Raw genomic sequence first — 16,989 nt, 5'->3', positions numbered from 1 at the left:
CACAGCAGAAGCCCTATGCCCTCCTGCATCCCAGTCTGGGGCACCCCCACTTCCAGGCTCCCCTGCATCCAGCAGCACAAGAAGTGCCAGGCAGCCTAAAAATTCACTGTACCTTGGCACAGTTCTCACACTCATAGTGCTTCCCGCTGTCGTGGGACATTTGGTGACGTATCAAGTTGGACTTCCAGTTAAAAGCTTTGGGGCACTGGTCACACTTGTACTCCCTCTCCTCGCTGTGTGACAGCATGTGCTTCTCCAGGCTGTGGAAACAGGAACAGGGCTCAGTGAGATGTGGGTTTATAGGAAGAGGAGAGAGCAGAGCACACTGTTACAGCCAAAAGAAAAAAAAATTAAAAGCCCCAAAGGCCCAGTCCTGACAGAAATGAGTCCTGTGAGTTCCAGGCTCACCCCAGCCAGAAGGCAGAACCTCCCTCTCCCCACCAGAATAACACATCCTCTCATGTTTTGCCAGCCACTTGCAAATGCTCCAGGAGATGCTGCTGCCATCGCTCCCCAAGGAGATTATTTCATACAACTCTCAGTATTTCACTCTGGTAATTCTTCCCTGCAGTCTGAATTATTTCTGCCTTATGACTTTCCCTCTAAACACACCTTGGATGCCACCACCTGCTGTAAATCCACTCCTTTGATGGGAGTCAATTTTTCTTACAGCAGGAATAGATGAGGAATAACTCCTCTGGAGTAGGACAGGACGAGTTTAAGAAGCCTCTAGATAAGGTACACCACAACTGAAGTTATTGTTGATGATTAACTGTGTGCAATTGTGTAGTTGTTTAGTCATTTCTTAGTGTTTTATTCAGTCTATTTATTAGGATATTCAAAGTTCACCTAAATTCTGTTGCACATCTTTAATTTTTGTCTCTGAATTTTTATCATTCATTTGTAGCAAATATGCATTTTTAAACAGCTGTATTGCTTGGTCACATACAGAGTCATAACTCACACCACTGCTTGAGGAAAGGTCATTACATAATGCAAGAGTGGATTCACAGAAAACCCACTGGAAAGAGGAAATTTTAGCCTGGGATGCCCAAACTGTTTTCACATGAAGTTCCCACTGATCTCTGCTGAATCAGTGAACCAAACCTGCTGGAATTACAGCCTTGTTTGGGTTGAGCAGCCCAAAAAGCAACCTGCATTCTCAGCCACAGGCAATGGAAATGCTTTCACTTTGCAGATACTCTTACTTGTACCCCTCTTCTTCTTTTGGGGGGTGCAGGAGAAAATAATTCTGGCTTTACCTCCTAATACTTGTATAACAATTGACTTTCCATCACGTAAACAAATATGCCATAAGTCCTAGAGAGATTCTTGTCCCTGGCTGTGGCACCAGCTCCCAGACTGGCCGTCAGCACTGGGCACTCCTGGGCCCAACACCCCCATCTTCCTGCTCAGCTCTTTCTCCATGTAATTACTCACACCCTCAAGCACGGCTCATTTGGGCCCTTTGCTTCATATAATCTGGATATAGCACACTTTGGCACTTTTTGCAGTGAACTGTCTGTGTGGTGTATGAGCCTTTCAATAATTCAGAAGTTCACAGAACTGCTGCATTCACCCTCATTTTTCACTCTTTCTCACAGTATTGCCCATCTATTTATGATGACTTGTTCTTTGTTTTCTGCTTTTTCTCTTCAATATTTAATATTTTAAGCTAAATTTACATTTCCTCAATGATTCCCATATGTTAGATATCATCCTCTCATTCACAGGGAGAAAAGAACTTTAACACTGAATAACTCCCAACATGCAAAAACCTCACAGACCAGAGTCCTGCCCCACCCAGGCAATTCTTCTGACTTGATCTTTCTCCATCAGCCCCTTGGAATCAATCCCTCAGACTAAAAATCAGATACATGGAGCCACACACTGCCCAGCATCAGCCAAAGAACAAAACCTTGTGCCTGCACAAATTCCTGCTCAGCAGGGTGACCTGTGCTGGGCAGGGATGTTTGGCACACCATGTTTCAATTTCAGTGTCATCAGTTTTGTCCAAGGGCAAGGATCATCCACTGATCTGAGACACCCCATGTGATTCTGGGGTAAGTGCTCCATGGAGAGGAGTGAAGGAACATCTCCGTTTTAGGAGAGAGGTCTCCATCTGCAGAACCAGCACCTGGAGCATCCAGGAACAATTATCCAAAGGGACAGCTCGTAAAATAAGGTCCTCACTAAGGACTTCAAGCACAAGGAGCAAATTTCTAATTTCTTTAGACTCTATTGCTTTTTATACCATAAACCACCAGGTGGAATAAAAATCCTGCTCATCTTCACCCTTGGTTTCTGCAGGAGGTGAAAGTATCAGGTTCTGATGCCCTGCAGGATCCAGCTGAAGCCATCACAGAATCTGCCCCATTCAATCATGTTTTAAGCACCTTCTCCTACCTTTGTAAGTCTGGGAAGACCTGGTCACACTCTTTACACTCCTGGATTTCATGCACGTCCTGAAGGTCATTCTCGTTCTCCAGCTTCTTCTGGAAGTCCTCCTCCACCATGGAGAAGGCAGAGTGAGGTGTGCTGCAGGGGAACTTCTGGTGGTCCACCAGCTCAGCCTTGGACTCAAAGAGCTGGTCACAGTCCTCGCAGCGGTACTGGCGCTCCTCTGCAACACACAGGGGTCGGGCACAGGGACACCACCTCAGTTTTCACTCATCTTTAACCACCCCCCCATCAGAAGTTGGAGGATGGTGTGGTTAATGAATTGCTCCTCAATAAAAAAAATGAGAAGAACCCCAAAAGAAAGAAGGATTCCTAAGAATGCTTTATAATAATGCTTTGATTCCACGTTAACTGCCTGGGTGACATCCAAAAGGAATCCCTAGCACCAGCTTAGGACAAAAGTTTAAAATACCATCCTAAATGGAATTATACAGGGTCTAACATGAATATCCAGCAGAGGCTGCCAGTCTCTGCATTTCTCAATGAAATGGGACTGACTCAGACACAAACACCAGCATCTAAAATAATCAAAAGGCTGTTTAGAGTTTTTAAAAGCCTTTTCATTTTCATCACAGTCTGCAGCACTCAGCCCTGTTCAAAGTAAGCCAGAGACACATGAAGTTAAATTATTTGCTTTAAATTCAAAAAAATTGGTCATAATTTCTTGCTGGAAAGTGTAGAATATCAGCAAAGTGTTACTTTGGATTGAGTATTGCATTCCCTTAATTAGTAATTCCTGCAAAATAATAGATTAACTGAAGAAAATCCCCAAAAAACAAACTTGAAGAAGAGCATTCCACAATGTTTGTTTTGTTTTGTTTTTTTTTTTTTCTGCTGTTTCCTAGTGTTGGTCCATACAAGGAGCCAGACACCCTGGTTTGGTTCCAGATATAAATGCCCTGAGGCTCTGAGTCAGAAAGGCACTGGCTGGAATCCCCAACAAATGTTCTTGGTTGCTACTCGACAGTTGAGCTGATCCAGAGAAAGTGTCATGGGGCTCTGCTCTTGGCTGTCCACGAGCAACACTTTGGCTCAGTCTGCTTCTAAATTAGCCCTGTGGGACATGATCCTGCATGTGACTGCAGAGATTTCCTCTGGTGTCATTTACACAATAGCTACTTGACCATGGGACTGGGCAGGGAGAAGAGGTGCTGGACAGGGGACACCTTCAGCAGTAACTAAACAAAGTCACCACTGTGGGAAAAAATTCAAACACAAAACCAAATGGGAATGAATGTGTAACCCCTAGTTTTTTCTTAAAAGAACAAGGAATACTACTTTAAATGTACAAGTAGTTGCAAGAAAGTGGAGATCTTGATAATTCCTGCCCTGCGCATTGTCCCTGAACCCCTGAAAATTTGTACAATGTCCCTCGGGGCACAAACTGCCAACATGCTGGGCATTAAACAGATAGCCCACACCCAGTTCCCACTGTGGCTGATAACCCACTGCCCAACAGGCAGCACAGCTAAAGGAGATTTTAGATGGAGACTGGGGGACAAATCTGAGCAACAACTCAGGAGTTTCAGACAAAGAATCTGTGTGTGGGATGAGTAAAAGACAAGTATGATGAGTAAGAATGGCTGAGATGTCCTCAGAAGTGACAGCAATACTGATAATCTCAGATTTCCTCTTCTCAAGGTCACAGTTGTTTGGCTAAATGACAAAAAATAACCTATAACCAGGGCCCATGCATGTCCTGCAGGAGCAGCACAGTCTTGAGATAAGGACATGGACTGTTGTACTTCTTTTGCAACCCCAAAAAACCATCAAGTTTCAATCAGGAACAGAAGGGCAGAAGATGGACAAATGCAACCACAGTCCAGCTCTCCTCTCTGGCTGCAGTGAAGCCATCCCAGATTTCAACACAAGAAAAAGTCTTCCTGAATTCTGGGTTAATTTCAGTGATACTTTCTGTCAGATAAAACAGTAGGAAGAGGCTGACCGTGGATGTCCGGAGCCATTGTTTCATGTGAATAATCTTCACTCTTCATGAACAGTAAGAGCTCCTCTCCTGGTTCAATATCTGCTACCACTCTGTAGAATATCTGGGAAAAAAAAAATAAAGAAAGAAAAAGCAAGGTAAGTACCACAACAGGCAAAGAAGCACCAATTCCTGCTGGTGAGTGGGGAAGACCTTGGGGCCAGAGCCTGCCCACTCATCATGTGCTGCTGGAGAGAAGCTGATTGACCATGGCAAGTCTGCTCCTTCCAGCCCCAAAGCCGTTGTGTTTTGGGCTCTGTGAGGATAAAAAGGACTGTTTTCAACAGCCTCCGCTGCAAAATGAGCTTTGTGATGGCTGAAGATATCACCAACAACTTGTCTGCTGAGTTATACCAAACCAAAGTACAGAGCAGCCATAGAACACATCTCTGAGTGATCCTGGTAAGAGAAGGAACTCCTGTTGCACTGGGAAAAAGTACTAAAGTAACTTTAATTCTTGTACTGGATTATCTTGGATGTCTTTTCCAACCTTAATGTTCCTATAATTCTAAAGCAGACATGAGGAGATGCTGCTGGTTAAACCACCGCCATCCAGCCCCCCATTCCAACCATCTACACAGTCCAAAAAGATGTAAGGAGAGAAGCTTGTGCACCTGGCTATTCCTTAGCTTCAAATGGAAACCAAGGGAAAAATCAGTCCTGGATGAAGAAATACCATGAGCATCCAAAGCTGCTGGTGTGGCCCTGGCTGGTGACACCTTGTCCCTTCATACAGGTGATGCTGGGTTGTGGGAAGGAGCCCTTTGGGGTGGCAGGAGGCTGTGGGGGAGAGAAAAGGGGACACCCTCCCTTGGGTCTGTGCACCAGAGGAAGCACATGCCAGCACCACGAGACTGCTGAAAGGAAATTCCCAAAATCCATCTGGCTGCTTTCTGTCTCAGCAGGAAACATGAAGAGCACTAAAAAGCTCCATGAAGCAGCTCAAATAAATATTAGTAACTTCCTCGGGCCTTGTTAAACAAAACCACACGACAGCTATGTTTCCTACGCTAAAAAATGATGCCTTTGCTTTTTTTCTCACACTAATGTATTTTTAAAGGGTTTGCTTCCAAACTCTTGACTCAACACTCATTGCAGTGCACGGGGAGAGAGGCAGCAAATCATCTCCAGTGTTCAAAGTCCCACAGGTGAGCTTGTCACAGGTAGGGGCAGGTGTCTGGAGGTCCGTGGGCACCTGCGCTGCCCGGTCCCACGAGGGTGTCACCCAGGGTGGTGCTTTCCCTGCCAGGCTCACGCAGAGCATCGCCACCAGCACATACCGGGCTCCTCCAGGAGGTGGCCGTACAGCCCCGTCCTTTCTGCCGGCACAAGCCTCAAAACAGCGAATTTGGATGCATTTCCTCAGGTTCGGAGGGTTTCTCCCTGCAGTTTGTCCCAAAAGCCACTCCAGGGAACAGTGCAGGGGGTGGCAGTGGAGGCTGCTGGGGCAGCTCATCCCACACCCCAGGGCTCACCCCTCACCAGGTGACAGAAGTGCTGGCAAAACACATCAGGCACAAGGTACCAGTGCCACAACCCCCTGCTTGTGGCCAATTTCCCCCATAAAAACCAGGAGAAGGAGTTTACAGGCAGTGTGATCCACCCTCCCTCTCATGCACAGCACCACCATCAAACCCCCAGCCTGGGCTGCTTGGGCTCCCCATTTGTATCTCTTGTGAGGGGATTTCAAACTCCACTGAGCGTTTTGGAGGCCAAGAGAGCCTGGCAGTGTCCTGTGCATATCCCTTCATGCAGCCAGGCAAGTATCTGGTACCACAACCTCCTGTGGATCCAAAAGCTGCTGCCAGTGCCAAAGGATACAAGGCTTCTTGGTGGGCTTCAGCGTGCTGGGGCTGCACTGAGGCAACACAGCTCATCCCACCAAAGGCCAAAACACATGTAAATGGAGCCAGCTTTTACCTCCTGCAAATAAACCTGGGGACAATGCCACATCCAGTGAATATTTGCTGCAAGCAATGCTTGGTTTTCCATTTGTTACGATGAAGGTGTTGAAAAGTGGATTTTCAATTCCAGAAGTGTAATGGCTTCTGCATATCTGAAAGGTAAGCTGCAGTTGGATCTGTGGAAGATAGGCCCAGTTGCTGGCTGGTTTGGGGTGACAATAATGCGTGGAATAATGACATGTGCACACTGACTGAAAAGACTTCTGGAGACCTCCATCTTGGGGTGGAAGCAGAAGGACAGGACACAGAAGGAGCAGCACACAGCAGCCAGGACTCAGAAGGACTTCCACCATCCCAGAGGGACCATGCCAAAGCTTCTGCTCTGCCCAGGACTTGCTTCTTTTGTCAGCTTTGTTTCCCAGTCACGTGAACGCCGCTGTTGTTCCTGGGTTGGTTTTGCACCCACACCAAGGAGCGAACGAAAACCATGGCAGAGCCTTCTCCGGTATTTTCCCTGTGCCATCAAAGGTGCCTGGACAGACCTTTTCACCTCGCCTCACAGAGGGAGGACACATGGACTGGGGCATAAAGAGGGTCTTGTTCACAGGCGCTGTGCTCTTGGGGCAGCCCAGGACGATGCAGCATCTTTGCTGCAGCTGCAGGACACATCCCTGAGCAGGAGCAGACTCTGCAGCCAGCTGGCTTGTCTGCATTGGTATTTAAACATCCAGAGATGATCCACCTACCTAACAGAAACTGCCTGACCAACCTCTCTGTCCCTCAGCAGGGAAACAAGATGAGTGTTTCAAAAACCTCCATTTTTTAAGCTGAGTAATGTTTACTTTGCATCTCAGACCTAATATTCTCCAAAACAAAGGCTGAGTGACAGATTTCCAGCTCCAGCATTTTCACATCACTAGAGTACTAACTTTAATTATTATTAAAAAAAAATTTAAAAATTTCTGTATATACAGAGATAATTCACTTGCACTAACCCTTTATACATCAATTTGCATTGCAGTGAGAATCTAAAATAAAACATATTGAATTTTAAATCAAAAGGATCATACAGGTAAATTTATTCTGATTTTAAGAGCTGTCCTTATTACTTCACATGAATAGCTTTTTTTTCTCACTCCTCCCACCAAAAACCTCCTGGAATTACCCTGTATGGCACAAAGTGAGAAGCCAACTGTTGAAATGAACCACATGATCCAAATGTTGAGGCAGCAGCAGATGACTGAGGGCAGGCAGGGAAGAGGGAAGTCCTGCAACCCCCAGATGGGAAACCTCACAAATTCCCCCCAGCTCCACAGGTATCCCTTGGGGTTTTGCAAGAACAGCACCTCTACCCTGGGCAGCATATTTTGTTTTAGAAAATGCTATCATAAAATAACTGGATTTTTCAATTTGCTAAGCTTGAAGATTTCTGGTGCATAGTCCTGACTCTACTGTAATTAATGAAAGGCTTCAATTTTCTGGCTATCATTTTTCCAGCTGACTGAGCCTGTCCCATTAACCAACTTTTTGGGTTCACCTGCACTGGTCTGCTTGAGAGCAACTATAGGAAGAGCTTCTGCACAGGAGAGGAACCACCAGAGGAGGGGTGGGGGAGAAAATAAAAGCAAAGTCCAGATGCTCATTTCACATGCCCTGGGATCAACGGTGTGTGACTACAGTTTATGTAGGAAGAGCAAAATCGGATTCAGGTCTGGAAACACTTTCAAAGTTCAGGGGGTCTGAGGTGGGGAGAAGCTGGGGGAGGCCTGGCTCATCAGTGCTCTGTGCCTGCCCACACTGCAGGTCAGAGATCTGTGCTACCGAGCAGAAATAAAAGCTCCCAAACTGCAAATCCATAAAGGGAAAGGGGAGGGGGAAAAAAAAAAAAAAAAAAAAAAAAGGAACACACACAATTCACTTTTAAATGGATGAATAAGGCCTCATTGTTATGAATCCCAGTTTACTTTTCCTGGTCAGGCACTTGAAATTTTATTTATGCTTAATAGACTGCATTTGGCATGTGTAAAGATGACAGAAGCGTGAATTATGAACGACCTTCGACCTATTCAGGAAGTTGTAATAATTGAAATAATAGCGAAACGCGCTCCCCGCGAGCTCGGCTGGGGCCACGCTCGGCCGCTGAGCCCGTGTGCTTTGAAGCACCCCAGCCATCCCCCTGCCTCTGCCAGCCCCACACCGGCCCTGCCTGGACCCCCCTCTGCTCCCATCAGCAGTCCCCAGAACCAGGAGGGTTAACTGAAGTTAAGGTTTTGGGGGGAAAAGCAGCAACTCAGTCACTGAGTGTGAGCGAAGGCGGGAACTGCCACGCACACGTTTGTGGTGCCCCAAAGAGGAGCTGTGTTCTGGTGCATCCAACTGAACCCTTTATTCCTGCCTACAGCTTGGGAAAAAATTGCACATGCTCCAGAGATGCCTGGGAAATTCAGATTTTAGGGCAGGCTAGAGATGCCACTCCAAGTCGATGCCATTTGTCTTTTAACCCCCAAACCATGTGCTGAACTCACAGGGGAAGCACCCATGGATCCTGTCCTGCACTGGTGCAAACAGGAGGACCCAGCTTGGGATGGTGGGATGGAGCAGAAGATCCTAAAAGTGGATTGCTCCATGGTGAGCCCCACCAGCACCAATTGCATGGGTGCACATTCCATGGGTACACCCACCCTGAGCAAGGCAGCCTCATCTCCCAACCCCCTTGGGGAATGTGCCCCAAGAGGCAGCATGCATGCTGCCAGCTAGCATCCACCTCCACACTGCTTTGGAGCAAGACTGGAATTTGCTTGAAAAGCCAAACAAATTAAATATCCAAAACTACTAATGAGCGTTATGTCCAAGGAGTTCCATCAAAATCAGGAATTACACCTGACAAATAAATCAGAAGGATGAACAGACACACAACTTCACAACAAGCTCTAATTAGGAGTTTGAAGGGAAAAAAAACAAGAAATAAAAAGGTCCAAATGGTACAGCTTCAATTTTAGCTCCTGTGATGAACAAATTGTGCAGCTGGAGAGCTGTGTGATGAAACTTGAGCCAGGTTCTTTTTCCTATACTTAGGCAAATGACAAATTGAAACAAACTGGAGTTTTTTCAAGGGCCAAGGTAGAGGAGTCCTGCCTGAGAGCTGTACTGGGCCCAAAGAAAACTTCAGCAAAAATTCAGAGGCAAAAGTCAGCAAGTCTCTGCATGCAAGGAGCTGCAGGGGCACAAGGGGAGCCCAGTGGGGAGAAATAACCCTCCCCTTCTTCCTGCAGGGGAGCACCACAGTGCCTCATCACCAGGGCTGTGAATCCTTTCCTTCTTCATTTCCAAAATGCCCCAAAATCTCTATGCAGGAAGGACTGGTGGAAGGATGCCCCAGGAATCCCCATTTTTACACCTTGTGAAGGAAAGCACCTACTGCTCCCAAAAACAAGAAGGGAACTGCAGGATACCTCTCTGCAGGACATCCTTTTTGGCATCTTGGAGGGCTGCAGGCCACCTCCCTCCCCACCATCACTCAGGTGTTCTTCCACTGTCAGTGAATTTTAGCTTCTGTGAAATCCTTGGTTCAAGCAGGCTGCTCTGGTCCTGCAGAACCTCTTCCCTGAGGTCACTATCCACTGACACCATACCCCAGCTTCTGTCACCCGCCTGTTCTGAGCTATCTAACCAATCTAATACCCATGAACCCAAATGAGCCACACCAATATCAAGCAAGGTGCAGTCTTGTCCTTATGGGCTCCATGGTTGCCCATAATTCTCTACGCTTTAACACGTGGATGAGTAGGACTCGACAGCCCTCATCACAGAAAATCCCTTATTGTTGGAGAATAGTTTCAGGAGAGGGGTCATGGATCCATGGAACAGTTATTCATTGATACCTCTGTCAAAGACCCCAGAATCAGAATCAGCCGGTGTCTGGCCTGGGAACAGAGCTTGGAAAATTGGATCTGTGTCTAGGTCTGGGAAATAGTACAAGGTCGGAATGAGATAATAAGGATGAGCCTATCCTTGGAGATATCTTTGTACAAGAATAGGCTGCATGACAAGATGCGCCCAGAGAAGATGGGATGTACCACGACAACCTGACTAGAGATGAGAAACTTGGCTTAATTGTAAATGCACGTAGGCTAAACAGAACAATGACCTCTGTAAATTGACCAATGAGAGCTGTTGTTGACTTTGCTTGTAGCAAACCCTCTATAAATGGACAGGATTTTTGAATAAATGAGGCTTGCTTATCAATCATACTGATTGTGCTTATCTTCCCTCCACCTGCGGCTTCATTTTTGGCGCCCAACGTGGGGCCTCAAGTCCTTGCCCTAAGGCAGTGATTCTGGAGCAGTGCCGATATTCAGCGATTGGCAGGCCGAAGATTGACTCGATGCTGGCATGAGGAGTTGTCTCATGCCTGAGTTGGAGAAAAGCTCGACTCAATGTCCGGAGGAGGATCACCGGCTTGCAAGGTACAAAAGGCTGCACTAAACAGGGATAGATTAATCAATTCAGGTAGATTAATCTTTCTGCCCAATGGAAAGCGAAGTGGCCCTCCAGATCTTTATTAGTTTCTTAAAGAAACGAGATATAGCCGAGATCTTAATAAAGATCCTCTGGCATTGTACACGTACAGTGAGGCTTGGGGTTTGTTCAAAACCTCGGGGGATCTCTTTGAGGTAGACCAGTGGTGTGAGTCAGGAGAAGTGCTTTGGCTTAAATTTATTGATGATGATAAGACTGCCCGAAAGCTAAAGAAACCTTGGCGTTCAGTCAAAAATTGTTTGCAAAGATATCAGGCAGAGAAAAAAGTTGCTGCTGTAGCCACTGTTGCTCTAGATAAAGAGGGAATTAGTAATAAACCAGGGATGCATGCCTTAGGAGTAGATTATAATCCTAGTCCACCAGTGGGTTATATAACTGAGATGCAAATTCATCCTGTGATAAACAACCCACTGCTCCCCATGAAACTCCCTCTAAAACTCCCTTTGCTTTTAATCCTGCTTTTAGTTCTATTCACAGATTCCCTTCCCATGAGTGAACAGTCAATGACAAACTATCAGGGACACCCAGAGAGTGAAGGAGAACTGCTAGAGGAGGAGACTGCTCAAAATCATCACAAAGAAATATTAAAAGCTGCTGGGGTTCCTTCTAAGCAAGGACATCCTAAAAAATTGTCAGCAATTCAGAGAATAAATTGGTTAAGTATTCAAAAAGAAGAATAAATAATAAAGATTATGATTTATGCTCTGCTATAGATTTGCAGGCCTTTCCTGTTTCCTATACACCAAATGCAGGAGGAGGTCTGACAGCTAATTATATTCCTGTAGATTGGAAATTACTTTAATAATTATGAGCAACAGTTAATGATTGTGGGCTTCATGGTGAGCCTGCTAAACAAATGCTTAACTACATATGGGGCTCAGGTTTGCTTCTTCCTGAAGATGTTAAGGGTATTATGAGAATGATTATGACACATCTCAGTTGATGCTGTGGCAAGCTCACTGGCTTCAATTGAGTGATCGTTTTGCTGCCATCCCACGACAGCAAAATGATCCTTTGCATGGAATAACAGTTGAGCAAATGATGGGTACTGGGCAGTTTGCCACAACTGAGATGCAGGCACGAGTAGGAGCTGAGAAATTACCAGGGTTAGAACAGCACCAGTGTCTCCTTCTTACATGTCTATTAAGCAAGGAAGAGAGGAGTCTTTTGCCTCCTCTGTTGATAGAATAACTGAGGCCATTAATCAGGCTAATGTTCAGGATTTTATGAAGGGAGCTCTATTACGACAGTGTTTCCTAGAAAATTGCAATGCTACTACTAGAAATGTTATTACTTCAATGAGCATTGATGCAACAGTAGAGGAAATGCTAGAGAGGATGTCTAGGATTCCTACAGGTTCACAGGCAATGTTAGCTGAGGCACTTAGGGATGTAGGGGAAGATATAGTGCAAGCCCAGATACAAGCCTTTGCTGCCTTAACTCCACTACAACCAATAAATAAACCTAAGCAACAATCTCATCTCAAATGCTTCCTCTGTGGGAAAGTAGGACATTTTCACACAACTGCAGAGAAGGGACAGTTTGGTGCAACAAGTGCTCCATGGATTCTCATTCCATGGAAGCCTGCAGATGATTGGGAAACACGAAGCGGAGCGAGAAGAGCTGCGACGTGATGACCCCAACAGCAGCTCCTGTGTGGCATCCCCCAGACAACTGCAGCTAGCCAGCTCCCTCCAGCCAGCCACAAGCAGGAGTCTCAGCTTGGACCTGACAACAACAATAGACATTACCCTGACTGACATGAAGCCAACAAGGATTCCTACTGGGATTAAAGGACCAGTAATGTACAAAGAAAAACCTTGTGGTGCTCTTCTTTTAGGACGTTCATCTGCTGGATTAAAAGGACTTTTTATTTTACCTGGAGTAATTGATGCTGACTTTACAGGTGAAATCCTTATTGTTGCTATGACATTTTTCCATATTATTCCTGCTGGGAGTAAAATTGCTCAGTTGGTTCCTACATTACAGCTGACAGAAGCTGCCTCGTGCATCATGCACCAGCAGAGGGGACCTGATGGCTTTGGATCTATGGGGGGTATGGCTTTGCTGTGTTTGCCTGTGGAGGAAAGACCAAAAGCTCCTGTTCTTTTGGAGAATGGCCAACAAAGACTGCAGCTTTCTGCACTTTTGGATACCGGAGCTGACATCACCATTATCAGCAAGGACTGTTGGCCTGCTTCCTGGCTGCTTTCCCCTATGGTTGCTGGCCTGGAGGGAATTGGAGGTGCAGCTTCAGTCTGTCGGAGCGGGGATAAAATTTGTTTATCACTGGATAGTCACACCTGTGTACAATTTCTTACTGTTATGTCACTACCACCCAAGGTCGATGCATTAACTGGCTGTGACATTCTCATGCAATTAGAGGCTCGCCTTGTGACAATGATCATTTTTAATAGCGGTCACTACTTGGGCTTTCCCGATCCCCCTAACCTGGAAATCTGATGATCCAGTCTGGATCGAGCAGTGGCCGCTAAAGAGAGAAAGCCTACAACAAGCTCATTCCCTTGTTACTGAACAGTTACAGCAAGGTCACATTAAACCTTCTACTAGCCCCTGGAATACTCCAGTATTTGTTATTAAGAAAAAAATCAGGAAAATTTTGTTTGCTGCATGATTTACATGCAGTCAATGCCCAGATGGAAGCAATGGGGGCCTTACAGCCAGGTCTCCCAAATCCAGCTATGCTGCCTGAGGGTTGGAATCTCCTTTTAATTGATTTAAAAGGCTGTTTCTTCACAATTTGCCTTCATCCAAAGGATACCAAAAGATTGGCATTTACCTTACCCTCTTTAAATCGTGAGGCACCAGCAAGCAGATATGAGTGGATGACTCAGGGAAAACACAACAGTCCTGTGCTGTGTCAACTTTTTGTAGATGCTGCTCTGTTACCTGTTGGAGCTGCTTTTCCTAACACGGTGATATATCACTACATGGATGATATTCTGTTGGCACAAGAAAGCTCGTTCACTGCTCAGCAGGAAGCTTTCATTCTTGCAAAGTTACTGAGTAACAACTTGTGTGCTGCTCCAGAGAAAGTACAGCGCTCTGCTCCCTGGAAATATTTAGGCTGGGTGATTTCTGACATGCATATTCGGCCACAGAAAGTTGATTTGCAGCTGGAGCTAAAAACCTTACATGGCATGCAATGATTTATGGGAGATATAGAATGGCTTTGTCCTGTTGTTGGTATTTCTAATGCTGATCTTGATGAACTGCGACCACTGCTGAAAGGCACAAATCCTGCTACACCAATTCACTTAGCTGACAAACAACGCACAATTGTGCTGGATGTTGCTACTGCTGTTGCACAGAGAGCTGTGGATCACAGAGATCCTGACTTACCCATAGACATTCCTATTCTGTCTCAGCCAAAACACCTGTTAGGTGCTCTCACTCAGCAATTAAAAGACAGAGGGGGAAAGAAGGAGGATATAAAGGTATTAGAATGGGTGTTTGGACCTATACAACCTTGTAATTCTATTCAGCCATGTATAGATGCACTTGCACTGTTAATTCAAAAAAGTCAGAAGCATGTATTACAGGTCACTGGAGAAGAGCCACAAAGAATCTTTGTTCCAATAAAACAGAATGATTTGGAGGTTTTTGCAACAGCTCTCATTGGTCAATTTACAAAGGTCATTGTTCTGTTTAGCCTACGTGCATTTACAATTAAGCCAAGTTTCTCATCTCTAGTCAGGTTGTCGTGGTACATCCCATCTTCTCTGGGCACATCTTGTCATGCAGCCTATTCTTGCACAAGCGTATCTCCAAGGATATGCTCATCCTTATTATCTCATTCCGACCTTGTACTATTTCCCAGGCCTAGACAGACCTTGTACAGTTTCCCAGGCCTAGACACAGAGCCTATTTCCCTGTTCCCAGGCCAGACACAGGCTGATTCTGATTCTGGGGTCTTAGACAGAGGTATCAATGAATAACTGTTCCATTGATCCATGACCCCTCTCCTGCAACCATTCTCCAATGCCTTATCACTTTTATGAAACATGAATCATCAAGAAAAACCTCATCACTTTTCAGAAATGGCAACAAGTTTCTAGGTTTGGTTCTAAACAGCTTACTTTAGGTCATATCAGGACAGTCCAATGCTGAGAGCAGTAACACCACCAGTGCATCAAATTCCAGATAACACAGGCAGTCATAAAGCCAGGAATTTCACCCACAGCCTCAGCTCTGACTGCAGCAAGTGGAAAATCACCCCTGAGCAGCTCTTCGTTCCACCAGCCCCAAGCCAAAACATCCCTGCTCCACTGGAGACAGATTTTTAGTGGGAGTTGGATTAAGCTTTATTTGCTTAATGACCAACAACTCATAGGAAGAATCACGGCAGAGCAGGGCCCCGTATGAGCTCAGTGTGTGTGTGCCCTCCTGACCCACAAGAGCCAAAACATTAATTTCACTCTCTGACAACAAAGCCTCAAAACTATTCCTTAAATATGCAACTTTTGCAGGTGGCTGTGCAAGGAGCCCCTGCCCACCATGGACAGGGGGCCGCGGCCATAAAACCTGAAACATGAAGCTCTGCCTGCAGATTAAAAAAGTTTGTAAAACATGTAAGGTGGGATCAGATCTGGTGAAACCTACAGCAGTAGGTTCACTCCTGTAAGTTTATATTACTGACATTGGGCACATTGTTAAGAGTGTGATACTACTGGTTTTGCTCCCTTTGCAGTGGCACGTACTTGAGCATAAGGCAAGGAAACAAAACACACACACAAAAACCCACCAAAAACCTATTTCAGCACGCACAGCAATCTAAAACCTCAGTAAAGTGATCTTGAGTCACTCTGAGTTTTCCGTGCATAAACCAAGGGGACTCTTCAGGAGCTGCTTTGCTGGGGGGAAAGAGACCTGGAAGCCCAGGGCAGTTTCACAGCCTATGTGTCTGTATCACTGTCAGAACTCTGCAAGCAATATTCTGGGGTTTTAACTTCAACACCTACCAACAATCTTTCTAAAAATAAAAAAAGCTTAAAAAAAATATTTTGTAGTTTGAAGGTGACCGTGATCTCAGCCTGGAATGTGTGACAGACGCTGCCATGCCACTGCTTGATTTGCAACTGCACTTTCATTAACATAGATCTTTAAAAACAGTGCTTTTGCTGGGCTGACAGCACTGCCAGAAAGCCTAAGAGAGCCAGTCATTCTGAAGTCATTAAAAAGTTGAACTAACAGATATTTAACGATAACAGAAAGAAGTCGTCCAAGTTAGCAGAAACTGCTCTAGAATCCTAAACTGACTCTGAGCTGAAAAAAACACATTCCAGGGCAAGAACAGTGACAAGACTCTCTGCAGCTCTGCACACACTGTAGTCTCTTTAGGGGAAAGAAAAAACTGAGGGCTCTGTTTGTGGAATTTCATTATTGATATACAGCTAAAATTACGTATGTTCAGGTTAGATTGGGCATGACAGCAGATAATAGTAAGACAGCAAAGAGAAATCCTACATGGATTCATTTGAAATTAAAAAAAAAAAAAGTGAAAAAATGCAGCTTTTAAGCCCTACTCCAGCTGCAATCAAATGAAACATGAGTTGCATCCAGCGTGCATGTTTTGACTGCATCCCACCATTATCAAGCTGTTCATCTCAGCAAAGCTCATTTATACAGTCATAAGAAAGAGCCCAGGCCTTTTGTAAAGTTGATCCTAAGTGATGAAACCTAAGCTCAGCCGTGAGTCAGGGAGTGGGATGGTATGTCTCTGAAAAAACTCTAGGAGAGAAAATGACAAAAAAATGTTTTTTCTTTCCTCCTTTTTGTTAAATATAGTAGGTAAAACACAGCAGAAAGACCAGATTACACAGCACCCTGAGTTCATCTCAATCCTGCCTCGAGCAGTCTGGGAGCCATACCTATCAGTCAAGCTTGAATTTAGTAGTAGAAACTTGTGGGCAGCATGAGGCTGGGAACACTGGAAGGATCTTTTACCTTCTCAGGTACAGCCCAATGTTTGCTTGTGAATTTTACAGATGAGTTGAAGCAATTAGAGGTGAACAATTACTGCTGATCCAGTGTCTGTGGCTCGGAGCGAGCAGAGACTGGGGTCTCCCCGTGCTACCAGGG

The 16,989-nt window shown here is 45.4% G+C and overlaps 1 protein-coding gene across 10 annotated transcripts in view; it reads right to left on the bottom strand.

Moving 5' to 3' along the window:
- The window catches only part of MECOM (MDS1 and EVI1 complex locus), a 330,170-nt gene that overhangs the window by 31,719 nt on the left and 281,462 nt on the right, over positions 1–16,989 (bottom strand). For all 10 annotated transcript variants that reach the window (XM_085588036.1, XM_085588037.1, XM_085588041.1 and 7 more), the window contains 3 exons: positions 4,406–4,508; positions 2,407–2,623; positions 113–260 (listed from right to left, as the gene is read on the bottom strand). In XM_085588036.1, coding sequence (XP_085444162.1) covers positions 113–260; positions 2,407–2,623; positions 4,406–4,508 — 468 coding nt within the window. The remainder of the gene's footprint in view (positions 1–112; positions 261–2,406; positions 2,624–4,405; positions 4,509–16,989) is intronic.

The sequence above is a fragment of the Lonchura striata genome, chromosome 9, assembly GCF_050655825.1.
Source record: "Lonchura striata isolate lonStrDom1 chromosome 9, ASM5065582v1, whole genome shotgun sequence".
NCBI lineage: Eukaryota > Metazoa > Chordata > Aves > Passeriformes > Estrildidae > Lonchura > Lonchura striata.
Note: the sequence above shows the minus strand (reverse complement) of the source record. Positions and strands in the feature narration are given on the sequence as shown.